General features: G+C 40.6%; 1 protein-coding gene and 1 non-coding gene across 10 annotated transcripts in view; both read right to left on the bottom strand.

The window, feature by feature from the left end:
• Positions 1 to 16,891, bottom strand: part of DNM3 (dynamin 3) — a 576,309-nt gene that overhangs the window by 14,573 nt on the left and 544,845 nt on the right. For 5 of the 9 annotated variants that reach the window (XM_059936430.1, XM_059936401.1, XM_059936392.1 and 2 more), the window contains 2 exons: positions 16,096 to 16,322; positions 14,682 to 14,918 (listed from right to left, as the gene is read on the bottom strand). In XM_059936430.1, the coding sequence (XP_059792413.1) occupies positions 14,682 to 14,918; positions 16,096 to 16,322 (464 nt within the window). Of the gene's footprint in view, positions 1 to 6,220; positions 7,144 to 9,645; positions 9,915 to 14,184; positions 14,562 to 14,681; positions 14,919 to 16,095; positions 16,323 to 16,891 lie in introns of those variants that run through there. The other 4 variants (XM_059936439.1, XM_059936459.1, XM_059936410.1 and 1 more) reach the window with 3 other exon arrangements.
• Positions 15,834 to 15,968, bottom strand: LOC132354930 (small nucleolar RNA SNORA18). Its single transcript, XR_009499468.1, has one exon. It is a non-coding gene; the product is annotated as a small nucleolar RNA SNORA18 (small nucleolar RNA).

The raw sequence follows: 16,891 nt of genomic DNA, 5'->3' as shown, positions 1-16,891 counted from the left end.
TCATCTGCTCTTCTTTGGGTTAACTGGTTCTAGGTATTCATGATGAGAGACAATCTGAACAGGGGTGCATCAGCATGGGGGTGAGGATGGAAGCTACCTTTCCTCTAGCTCCCTGCTTCCTGGTAATCAGCATAACACTGATTACTGAAATGTCTTGGTTTTTCTGCCCCTGCCCTTATTCCTCTTCAGGATGGGAAGTGGGATTTATCTGTCTGGCAAGTATGTGAGCCAGACTGGGTCTATGTAGCTCAGGCTCTGTCCTTTCCTGTGCTTAAAACAAGATATCATGACTCCCAGGCCAGGATTCTTTCTATTGGGCAGTTACGTTGGCATGTTCTAAGGCTATGGTCCTCAAACTGGACAGTGCCTCAGAATTCCCCAGAGGACTTGTTAAAACACCGGTTTCTAGGTCCCACACGGAATTTTTAAAGGGGTGAGATATTTCTAGCAAGTTCCCAGATTATACTGATGCTGCTGGTCCTGGGATTGTGCTTTGAAAACTGTTCTAAAACATAATAAATGATTTTGTCCTTGCTTCATTAGCAATTCATTTCACTTGCCAGATAAAGTAAAAGCAAAAAGAGAAAGATACTTTGATACCTTTGGAAATTAGACTCAAGCATGGGTCAGTTTTAGGTTTATTTTATAAAGACAAAGATATTATGCTATGGTAGTTTTCTTGTTAGTCATCATCAGAAGAATAACTACTTGTTTAGGGAAGCTTGTATTTGCTCATGAAAATGGCAGTAGGTATAGAAACTAAGCACATCTAACCATGCATTCCAAACTCTCATCTTTGGAGAGGGTATGATTGAAATCCAACCTAGTTAGCTAGGTGGACCCAAATTTAAAAAAAAAAAGGAACACCCTCAAAAAAATATTCAAAGATTGATACTTCTAGGGGAATGCTATCTGCCTAAGAGGATAGTTATTTGCATAAAAAAAGGATATGCAATAGGCTTCATTTATACCGTAAGTTCTACTTATTAGATATAGGTGAAGCTTTAAGATATAACTGTCTCAAAATTTAATTTACAGATAATTGCATTTAGGATCATGAGAGAGTTATACATCTCAGGTTTCTAGGAGCCATGAGAATCTAATATCAACTTGCACAACTTTTTAATCTTATTGATGAAACAGATCAAAAAAAAAAATGAAGGGTTTTCTCTACCTAAGCACAAGAAGTAAGGCACCTCCTTTTTGAGGGCTACATTGGATGAATTTCTTAGAAAACAAAAGAGAACAAAAGCAAAAACTGCTTCTGAGTTTTCTAAAATTGTGAAGAGCGCCTCCCACAGTGCACTCCGCTGCATTCGGCTCTAGAGTGGCTCCAGGCAAAAATGGCTCTGGTGGCGTTAGAATCAGTTGAGTTGGGAGATGCCCATAGTTATCTCCTTCCCAGGAACTGAAACGCCTCACTTCTCCACGACCCTCTTGAATTACTTAATCCTTGCATCATTTTTCAAAGTTTAAGGCATCTGAACAACGTTATAAACTTTCTTAAAACCTGAGATTACTCCTTACCCTGCCTCAGCCTTCCACAGCACCTGCAGGGGGCAGTGTCCCAACCAGAAGTTCAAGAACATGAATGAGTTAACATCCCCAAGGATAAATCAGACAGGAGCACACCTCCCGGTGAAATGGAAAGGCAACTAACTATGACCCAGGACTTCCTCTTGCTAATGTCTGCTCTAAGAGAACAGATTATGGGACACAGCATTTTAAATTTCAGCATTGTGTTGTGCTTTGCTTCTTGATTTGAGCATTTATTCAAAAAACAGGTTTTACACGTCTAAAAAATCTAAGGCTAATAAGTTCAGAAAAATGCTATAAACAGTCATGATTTTGTCCACATGGAAGATAATATTTTGTAATTTATTATCAAAAATACTATAGGATGCTATCCAGCATATTTTTGGCCTTTTAGCTTTAGTAACAGAGTAAGCCGATACTGTCCAAGAATAGTTTACAGTAGATGTTGGAGAGAACAGAGAACTTGGAGTCCATTTAAAGGATTCAAAAAATTCTCTAATATGATTCTTGCTACATTTTAGAGCCAGCATTTCTTTCCCCTGTGAAAATGAACCCACGATTTTATAATGTATGCTATTGGGAAAGTATGAATCAATTGATAGACTTTGAAATAAGAACATAAGGAGAAAAACAGTCCACAGTTTTTATTTGATGATGCAAACATATAATATACAGTATAACTTAGTCTCTGAGATAAGTGCTAATATAACCTACCTTGCCACACTTTCCTTACTTTATTTTACATATCTGACTTGGATTTCACCCGTAAGGATGGTACTGATAAACCCACTTCTGTGGCTGCAGCAAAAAGGCAGCTTAAGGGATGATTTGCCCACATTAAATCTGCTCAGTTTATGAGCTGTAAAAAGAATTAGCCAGGCAAGGTTTTCAACAAAACAGAACAAGAGAGAAAGTGTGTTTAAATTGCTTCTTAAAATACACTAAATATTGGGCTAATTCTAAAAATAAACTTTGATTAAACACCAAGCATCAACACATTTTGTTTTCTTTCATTACCTCAATAAGCCCTGTTTATGTGCTAGGTGCTGTATTAAGAGTTAGACGTACAGAAATAAAGACAGTCGCTGCCCAGGAGTTTCTACTTGAGCTGGGAAGAGAGACAAGTAAACAGTGTCCACAGTTGGGTAAGTGCTACGGCAGGATTATGCCTCAAGAGTTTCAGGGACACCTGGAGTCTTAGCCTGGGGATGGAAAGAGGTTGGAGGGTTGGAAGGACTTGAAGAAAACAAAACAAGTGGAGGGGACTGGCATTCCAGGAATAGGAGATAGTATGTATGAAGGGAAAAAAAGCTAGAAAACGTACTGTCAGTTTGAGAAATCAAGTATTATCTTATTCTTTAGCACAAGTGGCAAAATTACTTGTTTTGCTCCAAGTCCTAATTCATAAAACAAATAACTTCTGGAGGGCTTTTAGTTGTTTTAAAATATGATTCCTAAAAAGCATTACTTCTGAGATTAATTTTTATATTTTAGCCTCTGTACTGTATCACTGACGACAGATAAGTTGGGTAGAGAAAAAGACTAAAAGGTATGCAAAGAAGCAGACGGTTAAGAGGAATATAGTGATGAGAAAACTACATAGAGAGAGAGGATGTGGTTTTTAAAGAGATTTACACGCACATGGCTATTGAATGAAGTTAGGCAGTGTCCCCTCGGAAGACTTTCTCTCTCTCTCTCTCTCTCTCTCCCCCTCCTTCCCTTCCTCCCTTCTCTCTCCCTCTCTCTCTTTTTCAAGAAATGCCCAAAGAGATCTAAGAACTTACATGCTGTATGTAGAAACCTACTCCCATTGATGGTAGCTGGGGTAAAACTATTTCTAACCCTCTTCATCTTCTTCTGTCCTCTTCTCCCTGCCCTTCCCCTCACTCCCACCCCAGGCACCAGGGGAAGGGGTTGGCCAACTCAGACATTTGGGGGAAGGAGGAGAAGCTGGGAAGGAGGTGCTAAGAACTAGCTACTGGGAGAGGCAAACGTCTACTTCTGAGATGCACATTCCTTTGTCATCTCAAGTCAGGGAGAAGAAGCAAAACAAACAAGGATGGGGAGGGAAAAGGCAACACTGGATCTCTATAAGAAAGTGTAAAATTCATCTCTGCTTTGGAAAGGTGGAAAAGACCTTTTGCCCCTTTCTGATAGAGAGCAAGAAGCTTTCGGGCATGATATCTGACTTGGGGCCTTATCTCAAAGAGGGTAAATATGTAATTAGGAATACTGATGCAAAAGTTAACTTTCCAATTCCTCTTATTTTTGTAAGAACAACAACAAGGGAAAACTGAGCACAGGGAATTTGAAGACTTACAGAAGATTTACATTGTGCCAGCATTTCATTTCTGCCTGACTGTGATACCCGGTGAATTAAAAGGCCAGTTTTAAATGCACCACGTGGTATTTTTCCAGTCACTCATATCAGTCCGAGTGGAAAAAATGGAGACGAGTTACCGTTTACTAATTAGAATCCCAGTGATTAAAAAAAAAAAATTCCAGCAGGAGGAGCTCTAACATGCCTTAGAGTTCAAATTTTAAAAACAAAAATGTTGAAAGCAAACAGAAAAACAGAGAGGCGGTGTGCCTTGCAAGCTGCCATGTCAGTGAACAAATATGTGACCGAGTCCAATTAAATGCTTAGTGCGAAGCCAAGTGATGACACTGGTGGAGAGAGAACGGCCCACATTTTCTCCCTTCCACGAGTCTCCTCGTTCTGATGCAGTTAAACTGGGAACGGATCTGCGGTGTTAGCTCTTACAAAAGAGGGAGCGAAAGGCTGCTTTCTGGGCAAGTCTAGAAGTTATTCTTTTTCTCTTGAAGTGTCATATTGTTGCTAAATGAGTCTTTGATGCCGGCTCAAAAACCGCATTTTAAAATGTAATTTTCATTGGTGTCTGAAGGCACTACGAAAACTCCTGTATGTTCGTCTCCTTTACTCAGTGGCTTGTTGGGTGTTTTTTTAAAATGAGGGAAATGCTGTGTTTGTAAAAACTGGTGCTAAAAGGGCAAGGAATCATATGTCCCCTGGGCCATGTAAGGAGTCTGCAGAAAGAATTAGAGCTTTCTAACACACTCACATACATCAACTGGAATACAAAGAATTTACTCAGGAAAACAGTGAGAAGTATATGAATTTAACAGTTACCGGATTTTTAGGGTAAGCCTTTCCATTTTGGACAGTGTTGTGGGAGAAGAATGGATGAGTGGGCGTACAGTACGATCAGAATTACTTAACCTGAAGGAAAGTTTCAACCAATCCCTTTTAATCGCTCGCCAACAAGAAGTCAAACTTTTTGTTTTACACCTTAGTGGTATGCCCACATTTAAAAATTTTATATAAGCTCCTACAGAAAATTTAACTAGACCAATTCAGACCAAAAGTCACTAAATAAAGCTAGTCTAGACGGAAAAATCTATGAAAACCATATGTCTTTTAGGCATCTGTCTTACAAAAACTGCCATCATCTTGGAGAAATAGTTCACAAAATATGCTTTTAGGAAAACACTACTGTAACAACCATGGGAGCTGTGCTTAAGAAGATGGCTGGACTTAGAGAGAGTAAAGCCAGAATGTTTACAAATGAAAGGCTCTCATTTCTCCATATATCTGTCTGTAAACATCACTGAGAGGATGGACAAAGGCAGGTATAATTTATATTTCCACTACTCTAGAAGGGATCAAAAAAGTTTACAGTTTTGTTCCTCCACATCCCCACAGAATGTTAGACCAAGGGACCTCAAAGCAACTCTATTCTCACTCACAGAAAACTGTTTTGAATAATGTTGTACATGGATGAGGCCAAAGAACCAGAACATTTTCTTCTGATTATTACCTCATCCTGCTGGCCTGCCAAACACAGCTAGAAGGCAGGTGTCAGACAGAAGCAACCAAAGGAAGACTGTCCTGTATAACTGGGTGTAGGGCCCAACTGACAGACAAGGGGAATCAGAAGGACTGGGGTACAATGCAGGAGTGCAGTGAGAATGCAGTAAAGAGAAACGTCCTAAAACCTTGCCTTTCGGATTTAACATTGCTTTCTGGACTGGAGACAACATTCAGTGCTACCTTCCTTATTCTAGCTTCATATTTTTGTACCTCAAAATGCACTTTAATAAGTGGTATGAAATCTATAGAAAAAAACAGAAAAGTTAACTCTAATGATAAAAATGACATCATTTTGACAGAAACCTGAAGAGTCTCTGGAGACTGTGAAAGTATTTGTAAATTGCAAAGATCCCTTGTGACTGTCAAGAATATTTTGCTGAAATTTCTTGCTCTACAGGGAAGGGAACAACACAGTAACAATGGTCATTGGTATGAGTGCCCCATGTGTTGTTCGGACACCTAGAAGACTGGATAAACACTATGTATCAAATAGAAAAGGTCCCGGGTGGAAGGAGGCGAGTACAGTAAAAAAAAAAAAAGAGGGAAATCTACAAGGTGGCATCAATCACACACCAAAGTTTTAAGCAAAAGCAAGAAACACGATTTCAACATGTTTATTCAAAGATACGGTGCTTTAAAATGAGTTTTCAAATACTCATTAGTTTTCGAGTATTAAGATGGTAATGGGGTAGAGTGTTTGAAATATTAAAACAAATCAAGCAATCATATCAACAATCCTCATTACAGATCCCTAAACTGAACTGTAGAGCATTTAAGTAGGTTAATCAAATTCTACTGATGAATCACAGGGATTTTTATGGTCCATTAATTTCAGTCCTGAGTGTTCTGATACTACTACTGTTAGAGCTAAAACTGTGAGTTTGCTTTCTTTCAAGGGCTATGTACAGTATGGATTTTATTGTGACCTTAGACCCAGATACGTGCAGGGAAATTACTGCAGTGGTTTCTCTAGTTAACACATTTACTCATGTTTCCTTAATTTTCCACCCCAAGAGGCAATAATTAATGTAGAATTGGCCTCACATGAAGTTTTATTATTTTAGTTATTAAAATATTTTCCAATACTACTAAGAAGCAAGAAGAAATTCTAGTTGTTTTAAAAATAAGTAGACGTTTTCCTCAGTTTTTATAGCTTTCCTCCATGAATGGTGGTCTAAAGGCAAAGCAGTGTGCAGACTTTCTGGCGGAGACCCTTGAACACGAGACTAGGAGGAGATTTATTTGAGGGAAAAACTTCATTCACTTTTAAAACTGGCTTTGAGAGTAATCCTAATATAAAGTTAAAAAAATAACACGTGGTACAGAATATATCTTACATAATTACCCATTCCCAAGTGGAATAATTCCATTTTAGGTTCTTGGGCTGCAAAATACCTTTAAAAAGGCTTTCCTATCTCCTACTCTCATAAAAGGTCTCATTCTAGATGAATGCAAAATATAATGAAATTTAGATAAGGCTGATCATGAAAATCTGAAACCTAATACAGGTAGTATTTACATGGTGGAGGCAACTGGTATATTTGATTGTAAAATAAGATTATTTTCCAAATCATATTCAAAGCCACCTGAGGTCTCCTTTCTCTTGGTTTTCAACATTGCCATAGAAGCTTGGGGATTCACTTGTGGTGGTATATCTAGCTGGTGGTTATCTAGTCTTTAGCTTATTCTCTGTCTCAGTTGGTTCATTAGCCTTTCTACAAAAACAAAACAAAACAAACAAAAAAAATAGGAAAGGGATGAAGCATATTTCTAAATTTTGTATTAACTTGCATATTTACTGGGTTCCCATAATAGCAGCAAGAACAGTATTATCCTGTTTTTCAGTGTTTAAACTAATCCCAATGGGGAAAATGTTGACTTCATAAAGATCTGGAATTCTCCATGTGTCTGAGCAATTAAAATCAAGAAGGCCTGGCCTTGTCATTGACCATGAATGATTGAGAATTTTGCTGTTTGCCATTTTGATTAAGGATTTTTTTCCTGATCCTTGGACAGAATGTGTTCTTTCTACAATTCACGTGAGCAGATAATTTTGACTGGAAAACAGGAGTGGACATTTCCTGGTGTTTATGGGAATGGTTAAAAAATAATTTCAGAAATTAGAGCACTTGTTATTTGCAGGTTTGCCTATCATGTGGCTCTGATGCCTGAAAAGTAGCCAGAAAGAAAAGAAAGTACTGTGCCATGCTGAGGCTGCCTCAGTTCCTTGTGCCTTTGGACTTTGGCCTCTGTAGGAATTGTATTTCTGGTCAGAGTTGCCACACGATCTAAACTTCACCTAAATACCGGTAATGCGGCATCAGTACACATGCAGATTCTTGCAAACCCAATGCATTTCCAACACCCCGCCCCCCATCCCCTGCATTTAAAAATACTGGCCAGACCAAAAGTGTAATATTCTTTTGGAAACAGCATTTGGTAAGCCAGGTGGATTTCATTTGGCAACTAAAGGGTGTAAATATATGTTTAGATTCAGAGGTTCCCCTAGACAACGGTTACAATACGTTGGCTAGAGTAAGCTAAAGGTTTTAACATTGGGCATTTAAAAATTCTATGTTTAAGCAGCAATAAAGTTATGACAAGCAGACAAAAGCCATCAAACCCTCAGTTAAATCCTCAACTCCTTTCTCATTCTGCTGGAGGGAGGCATGTAAAGCACATTCTGAGTGAAAGATGCAGCATTTACATTTTCATGTTTAATTTCCTGGCTATTTATCGGCTAAAGCAGCTCTAGTAAGCTAAATTTCACTTCTAATTTTTCCTCGTAGCTGATAAGTCACAGGGAGGAAGAGGTGTCCAGCAGCTCATTCTTGGAGTTTGCTGCTTATATAAAATTTAGAGGTGAAAGAGCCATGGATCATGTTGTGCCACGAATCTCTCAAGTCATTGAAAAACATGCCATCTGACCACAACTGCCTGAAAATGAAGATTTTCCCTGTAATATCATTCTTTTCTTACAGTGAGGGAGACAAAAGAGGGCAGTGATGAAACAGAAGTACTAGCTTGTGTGCGTCTACAAGACTGTGGGTCTGCTTACACTGGGCAGAATTCTTTTCTCTGAGCTGACATCAACTCGTATATAGGAACATTCAGCAGATTCCAACTGGTGACAGTTTGCTGCTGACCGGCTACAGGAAGAATAATAATTATTGGCTGTGCGTTTTTCACTGGTCAGTGGCTCTTGTGCCAGACTCCCGTCTTGGCTGTCTTCCTCAATCAGGTGAAACCAGGGGCAGGATTAGGTACCCTGAAACTCAGAAAGGCTTTCCCTACACTGTTGAAGTTTAGCAATTTAGAGCGCCAAACGAGAACAATGACAGAGCTATTTGCTATTATTGGTCGTGGGACATGGAAGCAGTTGTTCCCTTAACTCAATGCCAGTTAGCATGGGGCTGGTATGGTATATGGTATATTGTTATATTTACTGCCCTGCTGCCTGTCTGCATTTCTGCTGTTTGTACTTTGCCTCATGTAGATCCTTTCTTACTTTCCATGTTCTTGTAACCCTCCCGCACCATCAGATGTTTGGAAAAGTAAGATAAGGGGCACATTGAAAACTGAAAGGCAATCTGAAATCTACCTTGACACATCTGCAAAGCTCCCAAATTCCTGGGCCTTGCCTAAACAGACTGCCAGTCATTGTGGACTGTGGCGGGATGGAGATGTTTGTGTAAAGTAGACTCAAGTTTGCTATACCCAAGAAGGAAACCACCAGGCTAATTTTACTTCCACTTGAACCAGAGTGAAACCAAGACCTGAAGAATGAAAACCTTTGACATTAACCATTGATTCACTTCAGTGAATTATTATGTTACAACCAGAATCACTGTGGCATTTGAATGATTTTGATGAAATATCTAATTGTGGGGCTCAGATTAAATTGCACGTTTTTCTTTAGTGAGCAGCTTGTGGCCAAATTCCCATTTTCATTACAATATGTTAAGCATCGTGACAACTCATGTTAAACCTGCAACAAATTATTAATTACATTTGGGATTTCTGTAACTAATTTTGTTACATAGTAGCCTCATGAGATGCCTTAAATATTAAGAATCAGAAAGAACGCCTCAAAGTTGTTTCTATTCTCAGCGATTATACTTTGTAAAAATCCTTGCTTGACTTTTAAATCCAGTTGCTAAATATAAAAACTGTTCCCTGAAAAATCAGAACACCTAATCATATTTTTATTTGTTTATTCTTTAAAGGAGAAGGATGTCGAGGAAAATAGAAAGCTCATGGCTGAAATCAGAAATCACAAGATGAATTCATCACTTGTCCAAAGACACTCAGCTGCTAAAAGAAGTCGTACTTTTAGAGGGCTGTTGAGGAGGAAGTAAGTCAGGGTGTTTCCAGTACACGACTGCTGGGGAGTCAGACAGGTTAGTCCCACAAATCGCTTAACTGTCCGTGAACCCTGAGCCCACAACTTCAAGGCTCGGCAGCTTCATCCTTCATGGCACCAAACCTTGATATTAGGGATGCAAAGACACACTCATAAGAATCATGGGTTTGCTCTTACTCAAAATTCGGGGGACTGGCTGAAAACAAAGCAAAATGAAACAAAACAAAACAAAACAAAACAAAACAGGGAGACCTTATCCCTAGGTGAAAGGGATTCTGTGTTAGCTGCCAATTAAATCAACATATAAAATACGTAAAAGAGATATGGTACAGAAGAGCATCAGGGTCAAACATTTAAAACCAGATTAAACTAAATTGTAAAGAGAACCAAATGGCTTTTACCTCTGTAAAGAAAAGAACATGAGTGCATGGATTGTCTCTTCATGTAGAGAAACTGATGTACCTTTTGCCATGGTTGGCTGAGTAGTAAATTACTGAGAATGTGGGGCTGTGATGAGACTCTCAAAGTGTGCATGTCAAGTCAGGGAAACTTTATAAGTCATGGAAGGAGCATAAGTGGGAGGCCCTGGGATAACCTTGATGCTATTCCAGGGCTGTCTCTGCAGTGCAGGGACCCCAGTTTCACCATGGGCCTCACCAGAGACTCTTTCTGTGGAGCATTTCTTGGTTTCCATGCTGTGTTTCTGTCATGTGAATGAGCTGGAGTAAAAGCTAAGTCCTTTCCTCTGATTCACTTTTGTCATTTTTAAAAGACACCATCAGACTTGGTGACAGGGCTGGTTAAAAGAAAGGACTTCTATTTTTCAGAAAAAAAATTTTTTTTAAATAGGAGACTGGATGATGAGGTAAATGAAGTTTGCTTTTCCTTGGATAGAGACCCTTCCTCCCACCCTTATCCCCTTTTGACCGTTGCAAAATAGCCTAGTCCAAGGAAAGGGGAGAAGACAAATGAGTGAAATAATGCCAGAGTCGGGCTGTTGCCAGGAAAAACACACTCTGATTCAGTTAATTTGTTCTGTTAATGTCAAAGGCTGTGATTCCCAATTAGCTAATTTTAAGAAGCTGTAACCGAAAATAGCTACATCAGCCCTAAAGTTAGTGTTTGGTGAAGATTAGAATCTTCAAGTAAGAGAATAGGGTCCCTAAAGAGGTACTGATGTCTGTTTAACATCATGTTGCTCAACAAGGACACGACTGGCTGGGATTTTCCAACTGGGTTTCAGCCGCTTCAGAGAAGTTGATAGAGGTGAGAGGGGAGGGGACACACCAAACATTCTGGCAACAGAAAGTGTTCCACAAATCAGATTTGTGTACAGTTAACTTTCTAATGGCAGAAGCATCCATGCTGGTGAGGCTCTTTGGGATAGAGGTGCTCCCCTAGTTCAGGAGGAGTTAATTAAAACAGGCATGCAGTGTGCGATATTTCTAGCCCTCACTGAAAGTCTCCATGCACATAAACCAGAACAGCTTGAGCAGCTGAGAAAAACTGGGCCAAAAACCACTCGACCAGCCTCTCTCCTTCCTCTTCCTTTACATTGGAATGGAAAGATACAATAATAATCATTTTTTTAAAAAAAGCAGAACACTCATGGTTTCTGTACAATCGCAGGTGCTTTCATTACATCTGAATAGGGTTACAATAAATCTATGCTCTTAAAAGTGAAGATCACAACTTGCTAATGAAATCACAAATTATCCAGAAGAAAACTATGCGCAGGCACACGCTGAGTGGCAGAATCTTTTGCCTCTAAAAGTTCAGTTTTTGCCTTTGTAATATTAAAGCCCAACAGGGAGCCGGCAGGACACTGCTTGTGCTGTCTTGTCACGTTATGAGTTTCTGGTTTCAGATAAAAGGGGAGAAAGGGCCTTTAAGAAAGCAAAAAACTGGAGAAAAAATTAAACTTCCTTCTCGGAAACCTAAGGGTTGTTTTTCTGGAGATGATGGATAATGGCATTTCGAGTTATTTTAGTTTTTAATAGAGAAAATGGAGGCAAGTCATGGAGGGAAAAGAGAGTATATAAATAAATGGAACAAGGTGAAGTTTCAACAAGAGCTTCCCTCAACTTTTTCTTTCTTTCTTTCTATCTTTGTCTCCCTTTCCTTCTGTCTCTTTCTTTTTTTGAAATCTTAAACCCCATTTCTGGCTTGCATTTGGTAGGATTCCTGCCCTGGCTTTTATTAAAAACAGACTTTACGTGGTCAGAATTCTCCATCTAAAGCTAAACTTTAATAGGCATAAGGATCCTAACAAAGTCTTTCTTGCTCTCTCTCAGGTGACCCCCCCCCCCCGGTCCCCCCAAGGATTTCCCTCCCAGTGCGCTGAACCGGCGCTGAAACTGGAAGGCTCAGCAAAAACCACCAATTTTCCTCTTTTACTCTGAACCCTCATTTCTGTTTTACTTTTGAGACTCTTTGCAAGGCCAGATCAAGTTAACTCTGGCTCTAACCTGAGAATAATCCAGAAATTTTGAATAACACGCTGTTGTCCTATAAATTCCCCAAAGCAGGTGCCTGAAACCTGGCAGTTTCCCTTCTCCAGCAGAGGCTCCAGAGCCCGATTCCTGCTGGCTACCTTGTGTGCGTGTGAGCTGGGAAATACCAAGGGCGACTCCACCTGGCTTAACAAATCAATTTAGCATTCAACAGTTATCTCTGAAGGGTATTGGCAAGCCAGCTTATCTGAAACCGAGAGGTAAAGCAGCCAAGCGAGCAGGCAAAGACATGCACTTTCATTCTTGAAGGCAGGCACCACCAGGTTGCTCTAGTTCCTTCTTATAGCTAAACAGACAAAATAGCCGACTTTAAGGCCCCTGTATGGGACTCCCATCTTCCCACGCTCAACACCCCCGCCACCGCCCCCACCAGCCCCACCAATGGCCTCCACACCTTCTTGGCACAACGGCAGACCCTTTCCCAGTCAGTTTTAAGTTTCCTAAAACAATAATTTAATCTTGTGTGTAGTGAAGCTCAATGCTGACCTTTATGCTTGTTTACATGGAAGGGACAGTCTTTTGAATACTGCAGTGCAGTGGTTCTCCAGGGGAGGGTTCTCAAGCCTTTTCAACCCTAACCCTAACCTCTCCCCTTATCCACCCGCCCCTCCCCCCACCCCCAGTGTCAATGTCTAGAGACATTCTTAGTGGTCACAACTGGGGGAGTGCAGCTGACATCCACTAGGTAGATGCCAGGATGCTGCTGAACATCCTAAAACGCACAGCACAACGTCCACAACAAAAATGTCAGTAGTGCTGAGGTGGAGAAACCCCGACATGGTTAGGAGACTGCTTGGGATTAAAGCCCAGCTCGATTCGGGCCTGGTTGAGCAGCCTTGGGCAAGGTGCTTAACCTCTGTGCCTCGTCTGTAAAACGGATAATAACCTATCTCATGGGGTTGTTGTGAGCATTAAACAAAAATGTACCTGCAAAGCTCTTAGGACAGTGCCTAGCATACGTTGAGAGCTCAACAAATACTAGCTGTTGTTACTGTTATTACGAGAAATTCAGCTCAGTTCCAAATAAATTATAAGCCAAACCTATTGAGGTTAGAAAAAAAAAAAATACAAAGGTTTGAGAGTACATATATCCTCTTTGATGGGGACCAAAATCATGATGGCAGTAACAACCACAGCGCTTTACAGTTCGTGAGACTCTTTCAAATACCTCATCTCATATGATTTGGGCCACATCCTTGTTATGTCTTTATTTCATAGATGAGGAACTCCTGGCTCAGTTAAATGAGTGGCCCAATGCCTGTGGCAAACCAGGTCTTCTGATTCCACATCTCCTTCTATTCCTTCTACACTTCCCTTTGTTTAGTGGGTTAAGATGCCCCTTCTTCTCTTCATTACACCCAACAGCCTGAAGATCAAAATAAATGTAAGTACTGAAATCAGAGGGTGAGGTGACTCAGGCTTCATGGGTGGGCAGAACTCACTTCTCTTTTTATGGTACCTGCATAGTAAGGTTTTCCTTCATGGAGTATACAAATATTTTAATCCTCTGAATTGAACTTCTAAAAAACTAACTTTCTGTATGGGCTATTTTCTTTCATTTTTAAATTTCTGATGTTGAGGGAAAAAACCCTAATTCCCTCTATTTTCAAAATCTCTTATTAGTATATTGACCATAAATGTATGAAGGTTAGAATATAGCTTCAACTATATGTATACATATTTCAAGTTCTACTTATTTATTAGCTATTTTGTTTCACAGTTAAGCCTGACAATCTGCTTACAAATGCCAAATGTATTATTCAAATGTACAGTGTTCTATCTTATATATATTATCAGTGACTGCGCACAGCAATTATATGCCTGTGTTAAAATTTCTATGCATAGCTTTTTAAAAAACAATCACAGATTAACCAGCCAGAATGTTACTCAGCCTACATTAAAGTTAATAATATTGGGTTTAAGGGTCAAAGTTCAGAGGGCAGATAGATAATATTCCTTGAAGTCAGTGGTGTTCTAGAACTCCTCTGGTAATAGAGAAGGCCAGGCCTTAGCTGGTGATGCCCCAGTGACCTAGGGAGCACACAGCTTGCAGCGACCCAGCCACGGCTCCTTCATTTCAAAGGTCTCCGTCAAATTCTACAAACAGCTGCCAAAACGTCATTCATCTGGACCCAGGTTTCTTTGGTCCCATTTAGTTTGTGCCAGTTGAGAAAGGAGAGGTTTAGGCCATATACTGGTTTCTAAATGGTGTCACGGGCTCAGCAATCTTTCCATGATCCCCCTCCCGGAGGGAAAGCTGAAAACGTGTATGACAGTATCTTTACCATTTTCTTTTCCAAATCAATTTTGTCTGTCAGGCTATGAGAAGAGAACCGACGAGCGTGGCCCTGATTTCGGCCTCGCGCAGAACACTCACCTTGGGACGCTCGGAGGGGCCCTGGTGGGCCGAGACGGAACCTGTGGAGGCGCCCCGAACGAGTCGCTGCTGTTGGGGAAAGGAGGCAACGGGCCAGGCCGGAAGGGCACTGGAGGCGCCGCCGAGTGGGGTCCCGGGGAGGGGATGGCGGGTGCGGGCCCCCGGCCGGACGTGGGCCGCGGGAGGGGCGCGCTCAGCGTCGGCCTCCGCTGGGTGGTGGGGCTTGGAGGCGGGGACCTGGGGGCAGAGACCGACAGCAGTTTGCCCATCCTCCTTTCCGCTGGAATTCATCCTTAAAAAATATTTCATAACTGACTGCTTTTTAAAAAGTATTTTCTGACTAACTCAGACACGCGTTAGGGATGTTAAATGGTATAGAAGGGTAAATAGTGAAAAGAAAGTTTCCCTCCCCTCCCCCCTTGCTCTGTGGAGACAACCAACATATTTTCCCGGGTATCCTTTTTAACTATATTCTGCAATACCTTTCCTCTCTCTCTCTCCCCCCCCCCCATATATATATACATACATTGCTTTTTTGTACACAGCGTTCTACAACTTAACATTTTTTTTTTAAGCTTCACATTAACTGGCCTGTGTTTTCATTTCACTACTTAAAGAACTTACTCTTTTTAATGGCTGTATAACGTTCCAATGTAAGGATATATTGCGCTTGATTTTTTTTTTTTTTAAGTGTAAAGGTTTTTTTTTAATTATGTGTAACACAAAGTTATTTAAGTCAATAAATTTTTAAGGAATTTCTCATGTTCTGATTCTTTCCACTGCCAATCACTTAGTTCCTCCAAACTCATAATCTTCAAGATAAAATAGCCCTTTCAAAAAGAAGTTATCATGTGAGTCAGCCCCCAATTCTCTTAGTTGGGCTTCTTTGATCTCCAATGGAATATGGACACACTTCAGAATTCCCCACCTGTAATCTTTGGGATCCAATTTCCTCAAGCGATTTACTTTAGGACCATGTTTAGGGTCAGGAGATGGATCTGCCTGGTTCTGAATTTGACACCTTCTAAAAATGTATTAGGTTCAAATCATATTCACTCCTAAGCCATCACACCCTAGAACAGTACAGATCATTGGGATATGCCAATACCTAAGATAAAAAGTTTGTTAGGTTTTTCATAGTTTACTTGGCAGCTCTGTCTTGTAGTTCTTTGCCACAGATCTAACAGGTAGTTCTATGAGTAAAGGAAACCACACAGTTAATCTATGAGGCGTCTCCAACGATTTTGTGCTTGATTTTGAAAGCGGTTGGGATCATCTGACCTTCTCTCTCGCTCCTGGACTTAAATATCTTTTTTCCTCTTTCTTTAGGTTCATACTGGTTTAGGGGAGCACATTCAGAAAATGACACTGGACAAGCTGGGAGGCCTCCGGTGATGTGGAGCCATCTTCTTACCTGCGGGAATGCTGGATCCAGGAGTCGTCCACCGGCGGCGGTGCGGGCGTGAACGTCGTGGCTGTGTTGATGTCGCCGATGACCACGAGGGCTTCTTTAAGGGCTTGGTACATTCGAAGCATCTCATCCCGGCGCTGAGCCTGCTCGGCAGATTCCTCCATCAGAGTATTTTGGTCCTCTGAAGAGTATAACTGTGCTAGGAGCTCAGAATTTATGAAATCTTTAACCTGCCAGGTCACCACAGAAAAGTAAAAAATGGGAATGAATGAGCGATTGAATGATAAACTGGTTCAGAGCCTGTGGACAAAGGCCACAAAAGTCCACTCTGGGGAAAGGGATGCATCGTGCATCTGTTTACGCTTATTTTCTTCATTATCCTCCCAATGCCAATAACAGTTTTCCTCTCTGTTTTATGGCTGTTGACAGTAAAGAAAAACATAGATTAGCTGAAAAGAGGGCCAAACCTCACCATCGCCAGAACAGGGCCTGTTGGCTGTACAAGCATTTCTGCAATGTTGTCTGAGGCTGCTTGGCTTATATATAGACAAGGGAAGGTACCAGGAGGTAAGCAGTGGTATTTTCAACAGGAAACAACGACACACAGAAAACTATGTAATAACACAAGTTATGCCTTCCTTGGTATTCCCAGCCCTTTACCTAGCTTTTACCAAAATCACTGGAATACTATTAAGACCCCAGGTTTCAGTGTTGTCTCAAAAGTGGAATTAGCACCAATAAGTGAATATTTATTATTAAATACAGAATCGTATATAATTATGCAAGTTGATTTACAAAA

Source organism: Balaenoptera ricei, chromosome 1, assembly GCF_028023285.1.
Source record: "Balaenoptera ricei isolate mBalRic1 chromosome 1, mBalRic1.hap2, whole genome shotgun sequence".
NCBI lineage: Eukaryota > Metazoa > Chordata > Mammalia > Artiodactyla > Balaenopteridae > Balaenoptera > Balaenoptera ricei.
Note: the sequence above shows the minus strand (reverse complement) of the source record. Positions and strands in the feature narration are given on the sequence as shown.